Raw genomic sequence first — 18,798 nt, forward strand, 5'->3', positions numbered from 1 at the left:
TGATATCTGTGGTGAAAGCTTCCATTCACACCGTATGTGACTTATTTACCAATAAGTAATGTGATGAAGTGCCCAAACAAATATACTATGTGCCTATCATACACACTGAAGATTTGATAGAATGGAGTAAGCCCACCGCCAGAATACAAAAGGAAGTGGGCAACTACAAATTGCTTCTGTTTCGTACAAGATCTGGTAAGTAAGCTTAGTGATATATAAATGGCTTAACAGTTTTCAATCAATTTAACGCACATGAAGACATCAATTATTTTGCATTTTTGTGCAGCTCTGCATTACACAAATTTATTTCAAGCAACTGAATCATGTTTTATGCCAAATAAGAATTACAATCTCCATTTCCAATACATCACTTTAAATGAATGACCTGAAACACTCCTTACCAATAATTGCAATATTCAACATTCTACTTAAAAACAAGTGTGTTTAATTCTTTTTAAATATGTTCCTTAATATAAATATTTAAGAACCAGATGGTTAGTTTGCGGCCTGATCAGAAGAAGGTGCTGAGCTCCCACAGACAGTGTCTCTCAGGTTCAGGACTAAGACAGTAGAACACAGAGTGGGAATCGTCATCAGTTCTTCATAATTCTAGTCCAAATAAAGGTAGCTTTTGAGCTTCCAACGTGGTCAGCCAGCTGACACCAGCCATTAGCAGCTTTTTGCCCTGCTTGCCTCCCCAAACTACCTAATTAAATAGGGTCATAATGTTTACAAAGAAATAGCCCCAAATGACAGATCTTCTTGAAATTTGGGGGGTTGTTTTTCCACAGCAGTTTGTTCCTTCTGAACGTTCTTGAGCAGTGAATTTCAGCAGTAGGTTGTCAGTTAATAAGTATCAAGTTGTCATCACTTCCTTGTCTGTAAAAAGGGGCCAGAGAGAAAAAAAAAGTTGGTATTTTTAAATTCTGTACTTAATAAGGGCAACATAAAATCCTTGGTATATTTAAAGTTAACCATGCTGAATTTCCTATATATCTCTTAGATAATTAAGAAGGATCTACCTATACCCCTTGCCTTTAATTATGCTCTCAGAAAAAGCAAACAGGTTTTTTATGGATTGACCTTTTGCAAGAAAACCTAATATGCTAAGTAATCATGAAATCAATTAGGTTCCTGTAATTTACCGTGGTCACTAGCAATCTCGGATTAGACTGAAGTCGAAGCAACTTATTTTTTCATCTATCAGCCAGACAGATGTTCAGGAAGACAGAAAGAGCTAAAAATGACTAAGCCGCACAACCGAGACAACAGATCCACCAGTCAGAACTTGTTATACCATTTAGGGCTCCCCTGACTGACATGCTCAACTAAAGACATGTGGAGGCGTGTAGTTTAAGAAAATATGCCCTTCACTGGGCAGCAGTACTGCAAACCTGCCCATTCTGGTAAACGCAGCAACATGCCTTGCTTCCTACCTCCGGGGCAGGAGATAATCCCCCTCGTTCCCTGTTGTGTTTTGTAATTTCCTACTTCAGTGCCTCAATGCCCAGCTCCAGCTAGTTTCTGCTAACCAATAGCAAACAAGTGCACTGGAAATGCTGGAAAGCCAAATAACCCAAGTCCCTGAGCCCAAAAGAAGTTCCAGGTTTCAAGCCAGCTGCAGGTCCCCTGCCGTGGAAGCTGAACTTGTTTCCTTCTTTCAGTGAAGTCAGTTAAGGAGAAAAGAATCTATAAGTCCGCTTGCAGCCTTAGAGAGTAGGTTTGAAGCTGCACCTAAGTTCACCGTACCTCCTACCTTTGAAGTGTCCACAGCAGCTATCTGGAGATTTAGATGTTCTTTTATTCTCCGCCCCCCTCAAGCCAGCAGTTTTTCTCAACTAAAAGACACTTAAGCCTCAGCCAGGGGCACATCAAAAGCAGAAAGCTGTGGTTCACAAGAACCTTACTGTGTAAGATCCATTGTTATTGATCATTTAGGAACACAAGATTTGCCACACTAGTTCGGGTCAGTTGATCACCCAATTCTGCTACACTCCTCACATGACATCACTCCCTCAGGCTCCATCTGCCTCCAACTCTGCTGTGCATAAACCTCAATGCCATTGCCACAGTTGTCAATGCCAGCAGGCAAAATCCACAGCCACCTACCTACCACTTTAGCAGGGATTAAGAGGTGGGAGTGAGCTTGGTACTATAGGATGAATGGTCCCCACTCCTTTTCTTCCCCCTCCCAGGAGAAAGAACATGACAGCCTGCTACTGGCCCCTTAACCCCTATAGGGGTCTGAACCAGATTAATGCCTTCCAGTCCCATCCACATGGTCCAAATACAGGCCCTGCTCATAATGATGGGCACTTCCAGGCAGCTCAGTGGAAATGGCCAAGGTTCTCAGGGGAATGCTCCCATTGAACTAGAGGGGAGATTGCTGGGAATAGTTTAATCAGACAAATCTCAAGGTTTGGGATGAGGGAGGGGTCACTTAAATTGAAAGAACAAGTTCTCTCTTGTGCCCTTATACTGCTACCTGCCAACAGATCTCCTACCTGGAAGTCAAGATGGTCTTGGACCCTAGCTTTGCTCTAAGAGTTTTCAGTGCTCTGTGCTTCCCTGACCTGATCAGCACAACTCTCCCCTTTGGAAATATTAACGATGCTCTCTCTCATATTTTATATATATTAGTTTTTTTTTATCTGTAGGTCTCCGAGGGCTTTACAACGATTACAGTGAAACTCAAAAGGTATCTTTCCCTGCCCTCTCCCCTTAACAAATTAGCTATTTTCTAATGCTAAATACAACAGAAAGGGATAAATATATTTAAGAGTCTGAACATGCTATAGTTAGATTTCTGGGCGTGCCTACCATAATGAAACCCATACTTTCCAACAGACAGCTAACCTCATGGGTACTTATGAGAATTATATAGCTCACGGAATCGCACTGCCATACTGACCTCCTACAACAGCAGATGAAAGGCATGGAAGCCTGTGGTTCTTTGCTATAGTCTGTGCTACTGCATTCTTTAAGGAATTCATGAAGATCTGTTACTGGAAAGCCGTTTTGCTGGTATTTCTGAAAAACAGGACACCATTTACAGTGCATGAAAAATCATTCCTTGTGTCATTGCTCTAAACCTGCCTCCATTCTACACTGCTCTCCCACACTTTTATCAGCTCTAACATCTAGATTAATAGATGAATCAAACTGTCACTACTGCAGCAAACAAAGCAAGGCTAGGAGAATGTGGTCGTGGGAACAGAAGAATGAGCTAAAGGAAACATATTGAAAAAAGAAAAGACACTTCAGTTATTCCTTTTCACATGTTACTTGCATAACTTATCCAGTTCATTCCTGCGTGATTCTATTTCACCATTTTTATATTGATTTTTTTCTCCTACATATTCACCATAAATAAGTGAGTTCTCCATAAATTAAAAATCCCAAGCTCTAAAGACCAACAGCTTTGAAGCAGAGATAGACAGCAGACACTTAGAAGTTTAGTCAACCTTTTCATTCAGAGGAAGTGCTATATAAAACAGAAAGTCAACCGATTCTTCTCTGGGAATTTTGGGGAAGTTATATGGCCTGTGTTATACAGGAGATCAGACTAGATGATCACAATGGTCCCTTCTGGCCTTGGAATCTTTGAATACGGAGCGGCTTCTCCTTTAAACCATTGGATCCACATGAGAGGATTAGAGGCAAGGGGAGAGAGAGGAAAAACAGAAGCAATCCCATTTCACTTTGAATATCAACAAAATTACTGCAATCCTATACAGAGAAACTTGCAAAACAGAATCCTAGGAAGTTGTGGTCCACATACACCTCTACCCCAATCGAACGCGACCCAATATAACATGAATTCGGATATAACGCGGTTAAAGCAGTGCTCTGGGGGGGGAGGGGGGGCTGCGCACTCCGGTGGATCAAACAAGTTCGATATAAGGCGGTTTCACCTATAACGCAGTACGATTTTTTGGCTCCTGAGGACAGTGTTGTATCAGGGTAGAGGTGTACTGCCACTAACAATTTACCACTATGCTGCACACGTATTTACATGAGAACTAAAACAAAAAGACAACAGCCAAAGGCCAGTTACTGGATGCAGCCTTCTCACTCGTTACTCTAACCACCAGGACTTAAGTATGTAGAAATACAAGTGACTAGAAATGTATAGAAAATACTGATGGGGGGCAATAATGCAGGGAAGAGATCTAGAGAAGGGAATATTTTTAATTCCACTCCATTTTTCACCAGAACTGGATAGAGTGGTTCTAGCTAGCAGTTCATTAGTACTAGACTCAGTGGGTCTCTTTCATACCACTCACCCTACTAATTATTGAGCCAGTAATTTCTGTGAAGCACAGGGAGCAGAGGTATTCAAATCTGTACTGCTAAGCAATTTTAACTGAATGGGTTACCCCCTTGCCTCCTTCTCCCCCAGACATCTTTCAAACATCACTCTCTCCCGGCCTCAGCAAGACTTTTTGATACTGCAATTACACTCTTGCACTCCATGAAAGAATTCTCTAGCTGTAAGCAACTGCATTCAATGATTTTAAGCTTAATATACTTCCCCACTTCCCACTCAAGTCACTATTCTGACCCAAATGTAATACAGCCAGTAGAATAAATTGGGGGAAATTGGGGGTCAGGGGGGAGGTGTGATACCTTAAGTAAGTTTTCCAAACTAATGCCTGGGTGGAGATCACTTAAGGGAAATTCTCTCTTCCATTTTTTACCAGATCTTAAGCTAAAAGCTTTGAATATCTTTACCATACATCATAATCAGTCAATATCTCAAGAGAGCTTCCATTTGTCCACCTTTATGGTTTAACTAACACGAAAGCATGCTAAATAATTGATTAGAAGAAAAAATTCCACTAAAGACAAAATGATTTACCTTTATGGTGTCATAAGAGTCTGTAATGAGTGCAATAAAAAGGCTGAGGATCATGTATATAAATAGACTAATGAAGGAATACAGATATAATCGACTGAACAGCCACACCAAGGTGCTCTTCTGCTGGATTTGAGCAAATGTTGCAAACATGTCATCACCATTGACCAAAGAAAACAGACATTCAGCAACTGTGTTCAGATCTTCAAACTAGACAATATTGAAAGAGACTGACATTAGAACCTGAACACCACATACAGTCAGGTTAAAGGAGATAAAGACAGACATTTTCACTAACAGTTTTCCCACAAATTTTTTTAAACACAGCCACTACTCTACTGCGCCCCTCTACCCCCCCCAAAAACCTCCCCCAACCACAATCTCTCTCTTTTGTGTATCTCATACATTTAAGACTGGCATGATCATTTGGCTTGGGAGGCAGAGATAATTCCTTTTCCATATGTACCTGAGTGTTTTGCATTGGCATCAGTTGTGGGAAAGGTGCCAAGGGGTTAAAGCATCTAACAAACAACCACCACTAATGTTTAATGCTTTCATTAGAGGGTCTCAAATTGTATTATGCATGCGGAAAAGTATCCCCAATTTAGAGATAAGAAAATTAAGGCATAGAGAGATTAAGTGACCAAGGTCACACAATGAGTACGTGACAGAGCTGGGAACAGAATCCAGGTCTTCTGATCCCCCAATCTCTTATTACTCTTTCGATAACATTTTTTAAAATCCCCTTCCAGCAGCACATTGGTAAAGATCTGTTTAATTTTTTCTGCACTTGGGGGAAATAGGACAAGTAGAGCCACTACAGTTCCTCTAGCCTTTCTGTGGCGAAATTATAGACCATACTTCTCTTTAACAAAAATACTGAGATTGAATGAATATCTTCCAGCTATATTTTCTCATTCCATTATTTGGTGAAGGAGTTGGGGGTCATCTTACAAATTATCAGGTACATTTGAACCCAAATTTAGGTTTGAATGATAAAAGGTTTTCTAAATCCCAATATAGCAGCAAGAAAAATAGGTATGGCAAATTATAAAGATTTTATTCAGTGGGTTGGGTGCCAACGGCCCTCCACAGCAATAGCTAAAGACCAAGGGACAGTGCGAGCAGGTTCAGGCCTTATATCAAGCTCCACTAGGCAATCTCCTATTTTGCCTTTTCACTTTGCCTTAACCAACTCTACCTACTCTCAAAACCTCCCCACAGTTTTACATTTTCTCGGTCAAAAAGAATGCTGGATAGTCCAGAAACCCAAAGTAAATAGCATTTATGTCAGGCATTCAGAGTAGCTGGCTGATGCCATGTCAAACATGTCTTCAGAGAAGATCAAATGCTATATATGGGCAATTCCCACTTAAATGACCTATGAGGAATGGTTGAAAGAATTGAGCATGTTTAGTATAGAGAAAAGAAGGCTGAAGGGGACGTAACTGTCTTCAAATACATAAAACCTTGTTATATAGTGAGCAATTGTTCCCCAGGTCCACTGAAGGTAAGACAAGAAATAATCTGGTTAGTTTGCAGCTGGGGATATTTAGGTTGGATATTAGGAAAATCTTTCTAACTATGAAGGATAGTTAATCACTTTAACAAGTTATCTAGGGAGGTTGTGGAATCCCGGTCACTGGAGATTTTTAAGAACAGGTTAGACAAACATGTGCCAGGAATGATCTAAGTATATCTGGTCCTGCCTCAGCGCAGTGGAAGCAAGAGGAAGACTAGATGACCTCTTGAGGTCTCTTCCAGTCCTACACATCTATGATTATGTATTCTATGATGTGTGGGGAAGGAGTAAGACAAATTTGCTCTAAGGGATATTAGGAAAGGGTGATTTTAGAACATGGAGTGGTCCACCAGTGCCATCTAGAGATCCGAGTTCAGCGCTCTTGATTCTGTGCTGGCAGGGCTGCTCAGTGAGCCATCTAGCAAAAGAAACAGCTAGGAAGGCTTCACCTTGCTCACTGTCACTCCTTGTAGTCGTCACATGGAAAGAGCAGAATCCATCTCTTCCCTGATGAGCAGAGATTCTCTACTACATGAGGCCCGAGAGAGGCTGGGTGGAAATATAAGGGATTCTGAAACTCTTCATGAAAAAATTAAGAGGGAATCTGTAGAGTACTTTTCCCCACCCAATTCCAAGTGGCAAGGTCTGTAGCTGATGTAATAGATGGTAGTTGATTCAAGATGACTTGTGGGAGGACTGTCCTGTTTCTCTTACTTCTTTATTTTTAAAATAAGGAAGGACAGATAAGTAGTAATCTTCTGCTACTCACTGCTTCACATGAAGTTGCTTGCCTGCATGTCCTACCTTTGCACTACACTTCAGGAGACAGCAAATTTCACTGACAAGCAGGGAGTGCTGCTTCTGGGAGTGTCAAGTTGGTGGGACATCAAACTAGTACAACCACTAGATAGCATTACGGGATTTTGTGCACAAAGCTTGCAGTGGCCATCTTGGTTAATTAGTATGTATGAGAATCAAGTCATTCCTATTTTGGGCTGCAGTTTGCAGCATTCAGAACAGAATGAGAGTATCCTCCTTTTAATTCTGTACAGCAGACTGAGTGTGCAGCCAGTCAGCTGCCACAAAAACAGATGGTAAAGCAAGTGACTAGAATAGGCTGTTCTATGCAGTACAATACTGCCATCTAGTGCGATTTGGGACAAGTTGATAGAGCCTTAAACAAAATGAGCTGAGCCATAACGTTTAATGACAAGAAAATCATACAAGATCAAGTTTTGACAACATAAATAGTCAACCATCTCATTGACTATTCTTTCACTTACTCAGATCGTTAGATGCTTGCTACTTGACAGTTCGGGTAAAAGTGATATTTACAACGTGTCAGCTAAAAGGGACAGGTCCCCAGGGTATAATCTGACGGATGCGTAGGGTATTATGGGATTTCTGCAGAAAATTCTAGAAGCTTTTAGGAAGTATTTGGTCATCAATTAAAATGCATTAAAAGCAAAGGATAAATAAATGCATCTTATTACTAATGAGAATTAGTAAATATGCAAATTCTAAATGTTCATAACAGCAGTCTCTTCTCTAAACTTGAACTGTTGTTCTTTCCTTTGCAGAGGGCTTTATAAAACACGCTAAAGCCTTTAGCTTCCCACATTTTTGAGTTATGCAGGCACAAAAATTTGGTTTGGAATACAGGAAAAAAGTATATGTAATATTTTGCATCTACATTGAAAAAGAAAAAAATACAAATGATTTTGATTAAAAACTTTCCAAATCACCCTATATTTGGGACAAGATCAATTGTGCCAAGTTTCACCCAGAGAGGAAGGTTTGGAGAAAGCTATGAGTAATACAAAACCCTGCTGAGGAAACCTGGGGGTGAAAAGTATCAGTGCCCAGGCTATGTTAGAGTGCCCACCACTGACAGCAGAGCTGGAGCCACACCAGCCCTAGAACAACAGTGGGGGAATTTCTGAAAATCCTCAGTGTAGTGTTTGGAAAGGCAGTGAGAGTTTAACATATAAAACTTAAAGCTGTTGTTAAGGCTTCATAACGAAGGTTGAGTTAGGTTTTAAACTTAAGAAGCAGGAATATCCTCCCCCAAATGATAGCGCTTACTCGGAGTATGGAATGATTATATATGCACATTTAGAAGAGCTTACATACCTTTTCATGATAAGGCCCTAATACAATCCAGCCACAGAATGTATAGCCAAGATATATCATCCCAGCACAACAACAAAATCTTAGAACTTTGGGCAATGATGCTTGCATTGTTAAAATGAGCACCTGCAAAGGGACAGGGGAGAGGAGGAGAAAGAGGACAATATACACATTAAAGAAATTAGAATAAAAACAACAGAACTAAAATAAGTTTCAACTACTGAATATTTGATTCTAGGCTTACATTGTATGTCTGGAAATATCCTAAGTATCTGATGACTCCAACCCAAACAAACAAAGTCGATGTTCCAAGTAAGATGCTGCAAACATCATAACTTGTGAGGTTCTGAGGAATGCAAAAAAGGCAGGTGAGTGAAGTAACACCTGTTGATAGGTATTGCAGTTTAAGACTATGCAGGTAAAGGATGGCACATGGAAATTTTTTAGGTCAGATTTTAAAATTTCAGTGGCTTCAGTTGAATTCTAGTGCCAAACGGACATAGCCACATAACACCAAGCCAATATGGTTGCTCAGGAGACATGCCTTATACAGAGAGGCAGTGGTATTGTGGAGATGGACAAAGGTGCACAATGGCATAAAGAAATTTGCATGAAGCCTGCAAGCGCTGTGTGGATTTCACTTTGGTTACAATAGACAGTTTCAAAATTAAGTTCTCAAGGAAGTTCATTGTTTGCCATATGATTAAAAATAGGAAACTAATTTTCATTCACTACTTAAGCACTGGTTCACAATTAATAAGAGGGAGACTTCATGACTAAGGCCCTGTCTATACTACAACCTTAAACAGAATTTGTAACCACATGCTGGCATGGTCAACTCTCACAGGCTTTCTGCCCACACACTTGGTTAATACTGTTCATAATCACAACAGCTAGTAGTTCATTGCCCTTTCTTCAGGCCGCGACTGACACATGTTGGTAGCAAGTTTGTAAAACTTATTCTTGCCTTACTGTGCCTGTGTAATTGATTTGGCCAATGCTTATTCCTCCCAGCTACTTGTGCAGTAGGACATTCTAGAGTGTGGGAAGCATGATCTATTGGCCCACATTTTCCCAGATTGCCCCGACACACACACTGGTACATGTGATTACACAAATTTTGTCACAAAATATGGTTGGGCTGTGGGGAAAAAAACTGCTGGGAACATAAAACCATATTTATTGTAACCGAGACAGATTGATCAGTGTGTGGCGACAGACACTGCTATACTTGTAGATTTGACAGTCCATTAAGAAAGTGGATTACAGCAGAGATGTTCCCATTCCCACAAGCTGCTGTTTGGGGACAATTTAGAGGAGACTCCTGTTTGTTGAATGTTTCTTGATTTTCTTCTTCAGAGCACAATCTAGGCAGTGTGTTACCATCAGTTTTTAAAGAAAAGAATAATGGGCAGCATTCATTAGCTAAGCCCTCTCGGGCAGGAGCCACCTTTTTATTATGCGCGTGGTGCATGTACAGTGCCTACCACATGCAGGCAATGATCTGGACCTGTAGATGTGACTGCAAAGAAAAAAAAAATGCTATTTACAGCAACAGTTTCAGGAACAGAAGCCAAATAAATGAGATGGAATGGAATGAACTTCCAGATTCTACTGTAGCAAGAATTTTATGGAGAGGCAGACTGGGATCAGTTCTTCTCAAGAGATCCTGGGATCTTTTGAGCGAATGCTACTGGAGCCCCACTCTCTGCTCAAAGAGCAACACTTCTCTCACCCCAAATGAGAGATGCTGAACCATCCCTCTCCCTGAAAAAGCAGCTCCACCCTTTTGAGAATCTCCTCTAACCACGTTTACCCTTCCTGTTTCCCCCACACCTCACCTTAGGACTCTCCTGGAGTAGAGCCATGTCTCTCCATTTCTTCTTCTTCCTCCCTCCCTATCTGAAGGCTGCTGCTGAACTGCAGCTTTAAAGTGTCTCTCTTATCTACGTGAACAAATTCCACATACGCACACGCGGAATTAAGGCAAGATTACTGCCTAGACTCTATTCTATGGCTACTATAGCATCTTGGTTGGATTAAGCACTTTTTAAAGAACACAAGTGACTGCTGTTTCCCCCCACTCCTCCATTCATATAGCTCTTTCCTTCAGCTTTGGTAGGAAGGTCTGTTGTGCCTGTTTGGTACTTAACATTACATGGCCTAAATTGCTGCGTCTTGCACTTAGAGGTGTTCTGTATTGCCATCCTATGTTATATGGCAAGTTTTGTTTGTCCATGATTCTATAAATTAATGACAGATTCTTTTTGTGTACTTACATTATATAGAGCATAGCTTGCTATACACACACACCATTTATAAATATTATAGCTTCTGCTTTTTTTAAATGTAGTTTTACAGATGCAATATACACATATAAGTTTCGTAAATTCGTTTTCCTTAAAATTATACAGGGATGTCCTTTTAGAAGACTATGACCTATATTGCATTCATTATAAAAGATGTATTTTGTTTCCTGTTAATGCTGAGGATGTAAATAATGTAAGAAAAATACTATGGGTTTTTGTTTTAATTTGAAAACTGTTTTACAGAAATAGGGATTGCAGAAGAAAACTTATTGAAAGAAGTTCTCAGTGTCAGTATTGTGCACTTGTGTGTGTGGGGTTATGCCTATGATAGCCACTCAACATAACTAGCATCCTACCAAATTCACGGCTACAAAAAATGGGTCACAGACCATGAAATCTGATCTCCCCAGTGAAATCTAGCTATTGTAAGGGAAGGGGGCTTCTCTCGTGTGCCGGGCTGCAGCTGCTAGCCCTGGTCAGGCTGGGGAGGGACAGGACTTCCTCTTCCCCTGTAGGGGCCAGACCACCTCTGGGAACCTCCTCCAGCTGCAGGAAGCTCTGGGCCTGTTGGCTAGGAGTCCAGCTCTGAAGGCAGCAGAGAAGTACGGGTGGCAATCCCACAACCCCCGCAGGACTCCCTTTTAGGTCGGGACCCTCACAGTTACAACAGTGTGAAATTTCAGATGTAAACATCTAACGCTGTGAAATTGACTATTTTTAAAATCCTGTGACCATGAAAAAGACCAAAATCAACCGTGAATTTTGTAGGGTCCTAAACATAACATACAGTAGGTGCCTTCCTGCCAGTGGCATTTGACTCAAAGGATGCTGCTCATGGACCTTCCTTTTTGGCTGTTGAACACTGCTGTTTTGGCCATAAAAAAAGCGGTTTGGTACTCAAGAGGAAAACGTGAGTTCCAAGACTGAAGGGGCAGAAGACCCTCCAGAGTTTGACTGAACTGAGTTGGTGCCACTGACAGAGAGAAAACTCATATTCCGGTGATAACAGACAACAAAAGACAGGTACAGATGGAGAGGAATATACTACCAAAAGAAGAGAGACCGAACCAAATCGCTGTGGCAAAAGAGTTAATTGGTCACAACTTTGGTTTTCTTTGCATTAGTCTAATTAAAAGCATGCTTAAATAGAGTGAAGAAAATATGAAGAAAAAAGGGTTAACTCTCACCTTGGCTTTTATTTCCATTTTCATTATGGATCCAATGATTGTCATCACATCACTGATAATCACCAGGACATACCATCCATTTATAAACTCCAGACGATCAGCATGACAGACATGGCGTTTGTACTTTTCCAGGAAGAAATACACAAATCTCTGTAGTAAACATTTAGAGATTTGGTTACAGAACCTACTTTTCTCCAGTAAAAAGGAAGCTCATACAGGTGCTGCAGTTCTTGAGTACTGCTCAAGTAGAGTACTTAAGTTGGGTCTGTTGGAAGAATATGCCCTAGCAACTACTGTAGAAATAATGTATGGCAGTATTAGCAATATCAACAGAAAAGAATTATGGGACATTCATATACAACTCTGTAAAGGGTGACTGCTATCATTACTGCATTATTACTAACTTTACTTTCTGCATCCTGCATGCCAATCCACAGACTCTCTCCTGTCCCCCTACTGATGGGTCAGCACTGCTCTCTCAATCCCTCAAAGTCTGACAAACCCTTTGCTGAACTAGGTCCCGTTACCTTTTTGACGGTTACAAAGACAGTATGTTGATTAAGATAACTGGATATCATGTATCCTGTGCTCTCTTCTCCCCTCCCGTGTACACATTTAGGAAGAGATTCCCTGACGTATGGAACATATCAGTGTCTTACATGTGTGTCGGGGAGGGTGGGGCAACAACATGACACAAAAAGCATGAGGCCCTTTGCGCTCAGGAATGTACCCAGTGAGCATTTAAATATCTGGCTTTTTTAGCCTTATAGGGAAAAAAGTCAGTCATATTTGGATTTTGAGGGTGTATGATTTGCCAACTTTAAACAAACAAGGACTTGAAGATTTGGGGTGAAATCCGGCACAAGTGAAGTCAATGGCAAAACTACATTGACTTCAGTGGGGCCAGAATTTTAACCTATGGATCTGAAATGGACGCATTTGTATTACAGTACCATGCAGATACTCCAATCAGGACTGAGACTTCATTGTGTACTGTACAAGCATACAGTAAACTTAACCTCTTTCCTAAAAGAGGGGGAGGGATAGCTCGGTGGTTTGAGCATTGGCCTGCTAAACCCAGGGTTGTGAGTTCAATCCTTGAGGGGGCCACTTAGGGATCTGGGGCAAAATCAGTACTTGGGCCTGCTAGTGAAGGCAGGGGGCTGGACTCAATGACCTTTCAAGGTCCTTTCCAGTTCTAGGAGATATCTCCATTAATTTAGAATTTAGAAATATCAGATTGGATATAATACAGATGCAATATACTCTTGGAGAGATAATTTTCCTAGAACAGATTCACTTGATATACTTGATAATCCAAAACATAGCACTGCTTAGTGGAACTAAAATATGGAAAGTGAATGGACACATAAGCAGAGAGAAAAGGCAGACAAGGTTATACTTACTTTTTGCAATTTCAGAGCAAGAATAATGGATCGTGTGCAGAGTATAAGGGAAGCAAAACAGCTTACAATGACAAATCCATCAAAAACCAGAATATATTGACTGTTTTTCTGAACTGCTAAAAAAAAAAAAAAAAAAAAAAAAAGTACAATAGGAAACAGTTAGATCTTTACATATTCCTTCTGGCACAGAATTCTTTTCATATGCATTTGAAAACTAACTATATAATAAAAGCTCTCTGCAAATTTATTATGACAAATTTTGTAACACTTGGTATACTGTCATATCACTATAGAAATAAGGTATATAAAATATAATCAATACATATTGAGTACATTAGAAGCCTCCTGCATGTAGGTCTGTAACTCAAATCACTGGGGTATTACATGCAGAGGGTTTGTGGGGCTGTGCCCCGACAGTGAAATGAATTTTTTCTTCTTTTTAAACTATTTGAAATTAATAATTCATGTACAGGCCAAATTCTGCTCACAGAGCAAGAGAAATCTCGCTATCTTATTGACTTCATTGAAGTTGCATAAGCAAGGGCAGAATTTGACCCATTGACACTGTTTACCAAAAGGCTTGTCACCAATGAAGACCTGCAATTAGAAGCCTCCATTTCACCAGTTGCAACTGAGAGCTGCTGTAGCAGTTCGTGGTATGCAAACAGTATTCCACGCACAGCGCTAGAAGTAAGCGACAAACTATAGCTTATCCACGGAGATATGCAGCTCTTTGAACTTAGTTCTTTACAGGGAAGCAAAGGAGGGATGGATTTTCAATTTCTGTACACATATATAGAATTAAAAATAGATTTTGTAAAAAAAAATCTATGTATTCTGGTAGATCCAGGGTCTTAAACAGCTTTTGTAAATAAATAAATAAATAAATAAAAATGAGTTCAGAGCAAAACAAGTCAATTATTTATAATGCAGGACTATTTTAACTCAGTGTTCTTTGATCAACTACTTAATATGCAGGTAGAGTACAAAACGTGGCCAATTGAGACACCATTGTAAGAACTGATCTCACACACACAAAATTATCTGGGTTCCAATATAACACTATACAAATATAGCAAAGATTTGGCAAGGAGGAGAACACATTGTGAGGATCCTGGTTAAGGAACAAAGTTCTATCGACTATACCACAGCCCTGTATAGTAATTGTGATGGCCCTGTTTCTTCACCATTAATGAATGTGTTTATATTATTTTGTCATACTGAATCTCGCTCTGAAGTGGAACCTTCAGTACTATTGTCACTTTCTAAAGTGATCAGACAAAAGCTTAATGATAGAAATAAAATGTGGATGCCATTCTTTATTTGTAAGAATCATCAAAAGAACAAGCAGGGAACATTCACTGCTTCTAATAAAGTCTTTAAAGACGTAACAGGCTTCAAGTAGTCAAAGAGGAATTATTTTGAAGTATAGGAATAAAGGTGTCATAGGTGTTTGAGTTTGGGTATTTATTATTGGTTAAAAGACCAGGCCAGAATTTCAATTTAATGTATTAAGCTCATTCAAAGAAACAGAATGGTCAAAACCTAATTTTAAAAGTTTGAATTTCCCTTGCAGGCAGAGTCTTGTTAAATCCATCACTACGTAGGTTATAGGAAGGGATATTTATGTCATCTTGATACTTTTACAGAAGCGAGTTAAGCAGATCTGTTTCTTCATTAGAAGGTAGCAATGATTTGCTTAGACATTAATAATAAAAGCACACAAGTTGCAAGTCTCGGTATCCACTAGATATTAGCAAACATCTGTGCCTTCCTCCTCTAAACTCTTTTCACCCCTCCAGATAGGAAGTTGATGAGCTTCAGAAAAATATGAACAAAAACAGACTCTCAAGATCTTGGGATCTGAAGACACAGTAATGTTTACTGACTGTTTGAAAAATATGTACATTGCTATGTAGAAGATTTCCTGAACCCAGTGACATGACACGCTGGTTAAAATGAGTAAGCAGTCACCAACATGTCTGTTATTGTCAGAGAAGCAACAGACCATGGCATAACCCCTTTTATGCAATCCGTCTGCATGTGTCTCAAGATTACTACATCAGCAAGCAGGGCCAACTGCTTATTGCATCATGTGGACACAGCAGGACAAACAGGGTAGATTAATAACAGTTAACCTACATGCCTAAACTACTTGTCTGAAGTAGTGAAATGACAAAAACAACTGATGGAATAAAAATCTTTTACAAGATCCCAAGTCCATCGACCTAGACCTTAGAAATATCTAAGATAGAATCACATACTTATTTAAATGTCAAATAAAGACAGTATTTCCAAATTTAGTTCTGATAAGTAACAGTCAGCACGGATTTATCAAAAACAAATCATGTCAAACAAATCTAATAGCTTTCTTTGACAGGGTAACAAGCCCTGTGGATAGGAGGGAACTGGTAGATGTGGTATATCTTGCCAGAGAGTAGTTATCAGTGGTTCACAATCAAGTTAGAAGGGCATATCGAGTGGGGTCCTGCATGGATCAGTTCTGGGTCTGGTTCTTTTCAGTATCTTCATCAACGATTTAGACAATGGCATAGAGAGTACACTTAAAAAGTTTGCAGACAATACCAGGCTGGGAAGGATTGCAAGTGCTTTGGAGGATAGGATTAAAGTTCAAAATGATTTGGACAAACTAGAGAAATGTTCTGAAGTAAATAGGATGAAATTCAAGAAGGACAAATGCACAGTACTCCACTTAGGAAGGAACAATCAGTTGCACCCATACGAAGTGGCAAATGACTGCCTAGGAAGGAGTACTGCAAAAAGGGATCTGAGTTTATAATGGATTGCAAGCTAAGTGTGAGTCAACAGTAACACTGTTGCAAAAAAAAAAAAAAAAAAAAAAAACCACACGTCTCCTCCAAGTGTCCCCTGGGCTCACTTGCTGCCCCCTCACTACTCCGGAGCCTGCAGCTCATGCTGACTCCACTCCACTCTGCCGGCTTCCAGCATCACCTGCTGCCGCAAGATCCTAGTGCCCCCCTCCACTACTATGGCCAGGGCAGGCTGTCCTTCCCCTTCCCTTCTGCCCTAGTTCTGAGCTTCTCCAATGCCCCAAACCCCTCATGTCCAGCCCCACAGCCCTCATCCTTGCACCCCCTCCTATACCTAAACTCCATCCCAGAGCCTGCACTCCCCCACCCCATGCCCCAGCCCGGAGCCTGCACCCAGCACCCAAACTCCATCCCAGAGCCTGCACCCCAGACCACCTCCCCCACCCATAGTCCCTCCCAGAGCCTTAGGCAGGTGGGGGTGGAGTTTGGAGGGGGGCAGGTTCTGGGCACCACCAAAATTTCTACAAACCTGCCACCCCTGGAAGAGGCAGAGCAGGAGTGGAGTGGTGGTGCAGCCCAGTGCAGGGGGGGGCTTTAACAGAAGTAAATCTAACTAAGTGCATGTTTTGTCCTTTGAGTGAGGTGCATTACTGTTGGTGGCACTTAGCACTTTCCAGGATGGGGGGGGAGGAGCAGGGAGCCGCGCACTCAGGGGAGGAGGTGGAGAAGAGACGGGGCAGGGGCAAGGTCTCATGGAAGGGGTGGAGTGGGGGCTGGGCCAGGGGCAGCGAGGGGGGTGTCAGTGATGCGGCCCTCGGGCCAATGCACTAGTCCTCATGTGGCCCTCGTGGTCATTTGAGTTTGAGACCCCTGGTTTAAGCTGTACATTAGGAAAACCTTCCTAACTGTCAGAGTGATTAAGCACTGGAAAAAATTGCCTAGAGAGGTTGTAGAATCTCCATCATTGGAGATTTTTAAGTGCAGGTTAGACAAACACCTGTCAGGGATGATCTAGATAATACTTAGTCCTGCCATGAGTGCAGGGGAACTAGACTAGATGACCTCTCAAGATCCCTTCCAGTTCTATGATTCTTTACTCCTGTTCTGAAACAGTTCCTCGGGTTCACTCTGATTAAGCAATCCATCTCTAAAATAGCATAAACCTGTCCCTTAAGGATTTTCACTGCACTATCAGACTAATGTCCTCGGAGTGCAGGGGGGTGGCCTCGGTGTTCCTACACCCGTGATGCCCATATGCAGGAACAGCACCTTGGAGTCATAGGCAAGCTGCTCTATTTCCTAGAGCTGTGAACTTGTTCAGATCACTCTCAGGATAAAGGGTCCATAAAAATGACTTAAAGCTCAGCTAGATGGGAGGATCTGGTCTGTGGTTATTAGGCTACTACTTCTCACTATACTGATGTTAAATAAAAAGTGGGTCTAACATTTTGTTACTGACATGGGAGAGGGCATAAAGAGCAAACACCAATATCACAAGTAGAAACAGGAGAGTGAATTGGGACATGGTGCGAACACTAGCAGAGTCAGAAAAAGTAATGCAAAGGCAGGGATGTAGGCCCCAAGCTTGAACCATTTAAAAAGGACATTAGATAACACAGTAGACAGTGTGCTGCAACGACTACTCCTATGCATCATTTCCATCTGTAGCTTATATTATCCACTGGTTAATGCTGCCCTAGTGTCCACGCATTTCAGTAATGTTTCTAAAAATGTTGACATGTTAGCCATTAATTTCTGAATATAGCCACAGTTCACACTTGTATTTTTGTCTGTAGTTATCATATATATTCAGAAGTGGAACAATGATATAGATTTACTGGAAACCATCAGATTTTCACCATGCAGAACACATATGCACCATACTTACTAGATCCAGATATATGCCAGTCTTTGCATTCTTGAATATCAGCATCACTATCAAAATAAATTTTTACTTTACCACTGTGGGCTCTGTTGTTGAAAGTAATCTGCAAACACAAGTGTAAAGATTTATCATTTGATGAAAGCAAAACTAGCAAAATTAACACTGTCAAAAAATGCAGAGTCAAAGACTAGATTGATACCCACTGGTACTGCTTAATCTAGATAATCTGTAAATAAAGCTATCATCATAGATTAATATACATGTATTTTTCCATCTGAAACAATATGCAAGTGCAAAAGCAATCAATGATTTTACTTCTCATGAAGAACAAAACATTTAAAAAATTGAAGAGGAGAACCATGTTTGAGGAAAATAAATAGTTACTTGTTATAAGAGATCTGTCCCATTGACACCCAAGCAATCACATCATTTTGCACGGGTGTCAATGGAGAGAGTGCACGCTGAATTTTTTCCATTTTGCAGTCAGGACACCAATAAGAAATGTGCTGGACTCTGGAACACTTGTTTCCATGTGTATACATCTGAAATGCACTTACAGTATTCTGAAAGGCGTAGCAGTCAGGCAATTCTCTGGCATGAATTGTTTGTAGATCAATGCCTTTAAGTTGAAAGGAGATTTCAATCTGTATAAGCCTGAAGAGTAAAAATAAATGCAGTGAATTGCATACAATAGATTCCACTATTTTCA

The 18,798-nt window shown here is 40.7% G+C and overlaps 1 protein-coding gene across 3 annotated transcripts in view; it reads right to left on the reverse strand.

Annotated features, from left to right (window-relative positions):
• Nucleotides 1–268: 268 nt before the first annotated feature.
• MCOLN2 (mucolipin TRP cation channel 2) overlaps nt 269–18,798 on the reverse strand; it is a 42,357-nt gene continuing 23,827 nt past the window's right edge. For 2 of the 3 annotated variants that reach the window (XM_008166613.4, XM_065554140.1), the window contains exons 6-14: nt 18,647–18,743; nt 18,093–18,192; nt 13,413–13,528; nt 12,007–12,156; nt 8,755–8,856; nt 8,514–8,636; nt 4,862–5,068; nt 2,912–3,030; nt 269–879 (exon numbers count right to left, since the gene is read on the reverse strand). In XM_008166613.4, coding sequence (XP_008164835.4) covers nt 843–879; nt 2,912–3,030; nt 4,862–5,068; nt 8,514–8,636; nt 8,755–8,856; nt 12,007–12,156; nt 13,413–13,528; nt 18,093–18,192; nt 18,647–18,743 — 1,051 coding nt within the window. In that variant the 3' untranslated portion in view covers nt 269–842. The remainder of the gene's footprint in view (nt 880–2,911; nt 3,031–4,861; nt 5,069–8,513; nt 8,637–8,754; nt 8,857–12,006; nt 12,157–13,412; nt 13,529–18,092; nt 18,193–18,646; nt 18,744–18,798) is intronic. The other variant, XM_024103825.3, reaches the window with a different exon arrangement.

The sequence above is a fragment of the Chrysemys picta genome, chromosome 8 (genome assembly GCF_011386835.1).
Source record: "Chrysemys picta bellii isolate R12L10 chromosome 8, ASM1138683v2, whole genome shotgun sequence".
Classification (NCBI taxonomy): domain Eukaryota; kingdom Metazoa; phylum Chordata; order Testudines; family Emydidae; genus Chrysemys; species Chrysemys picta.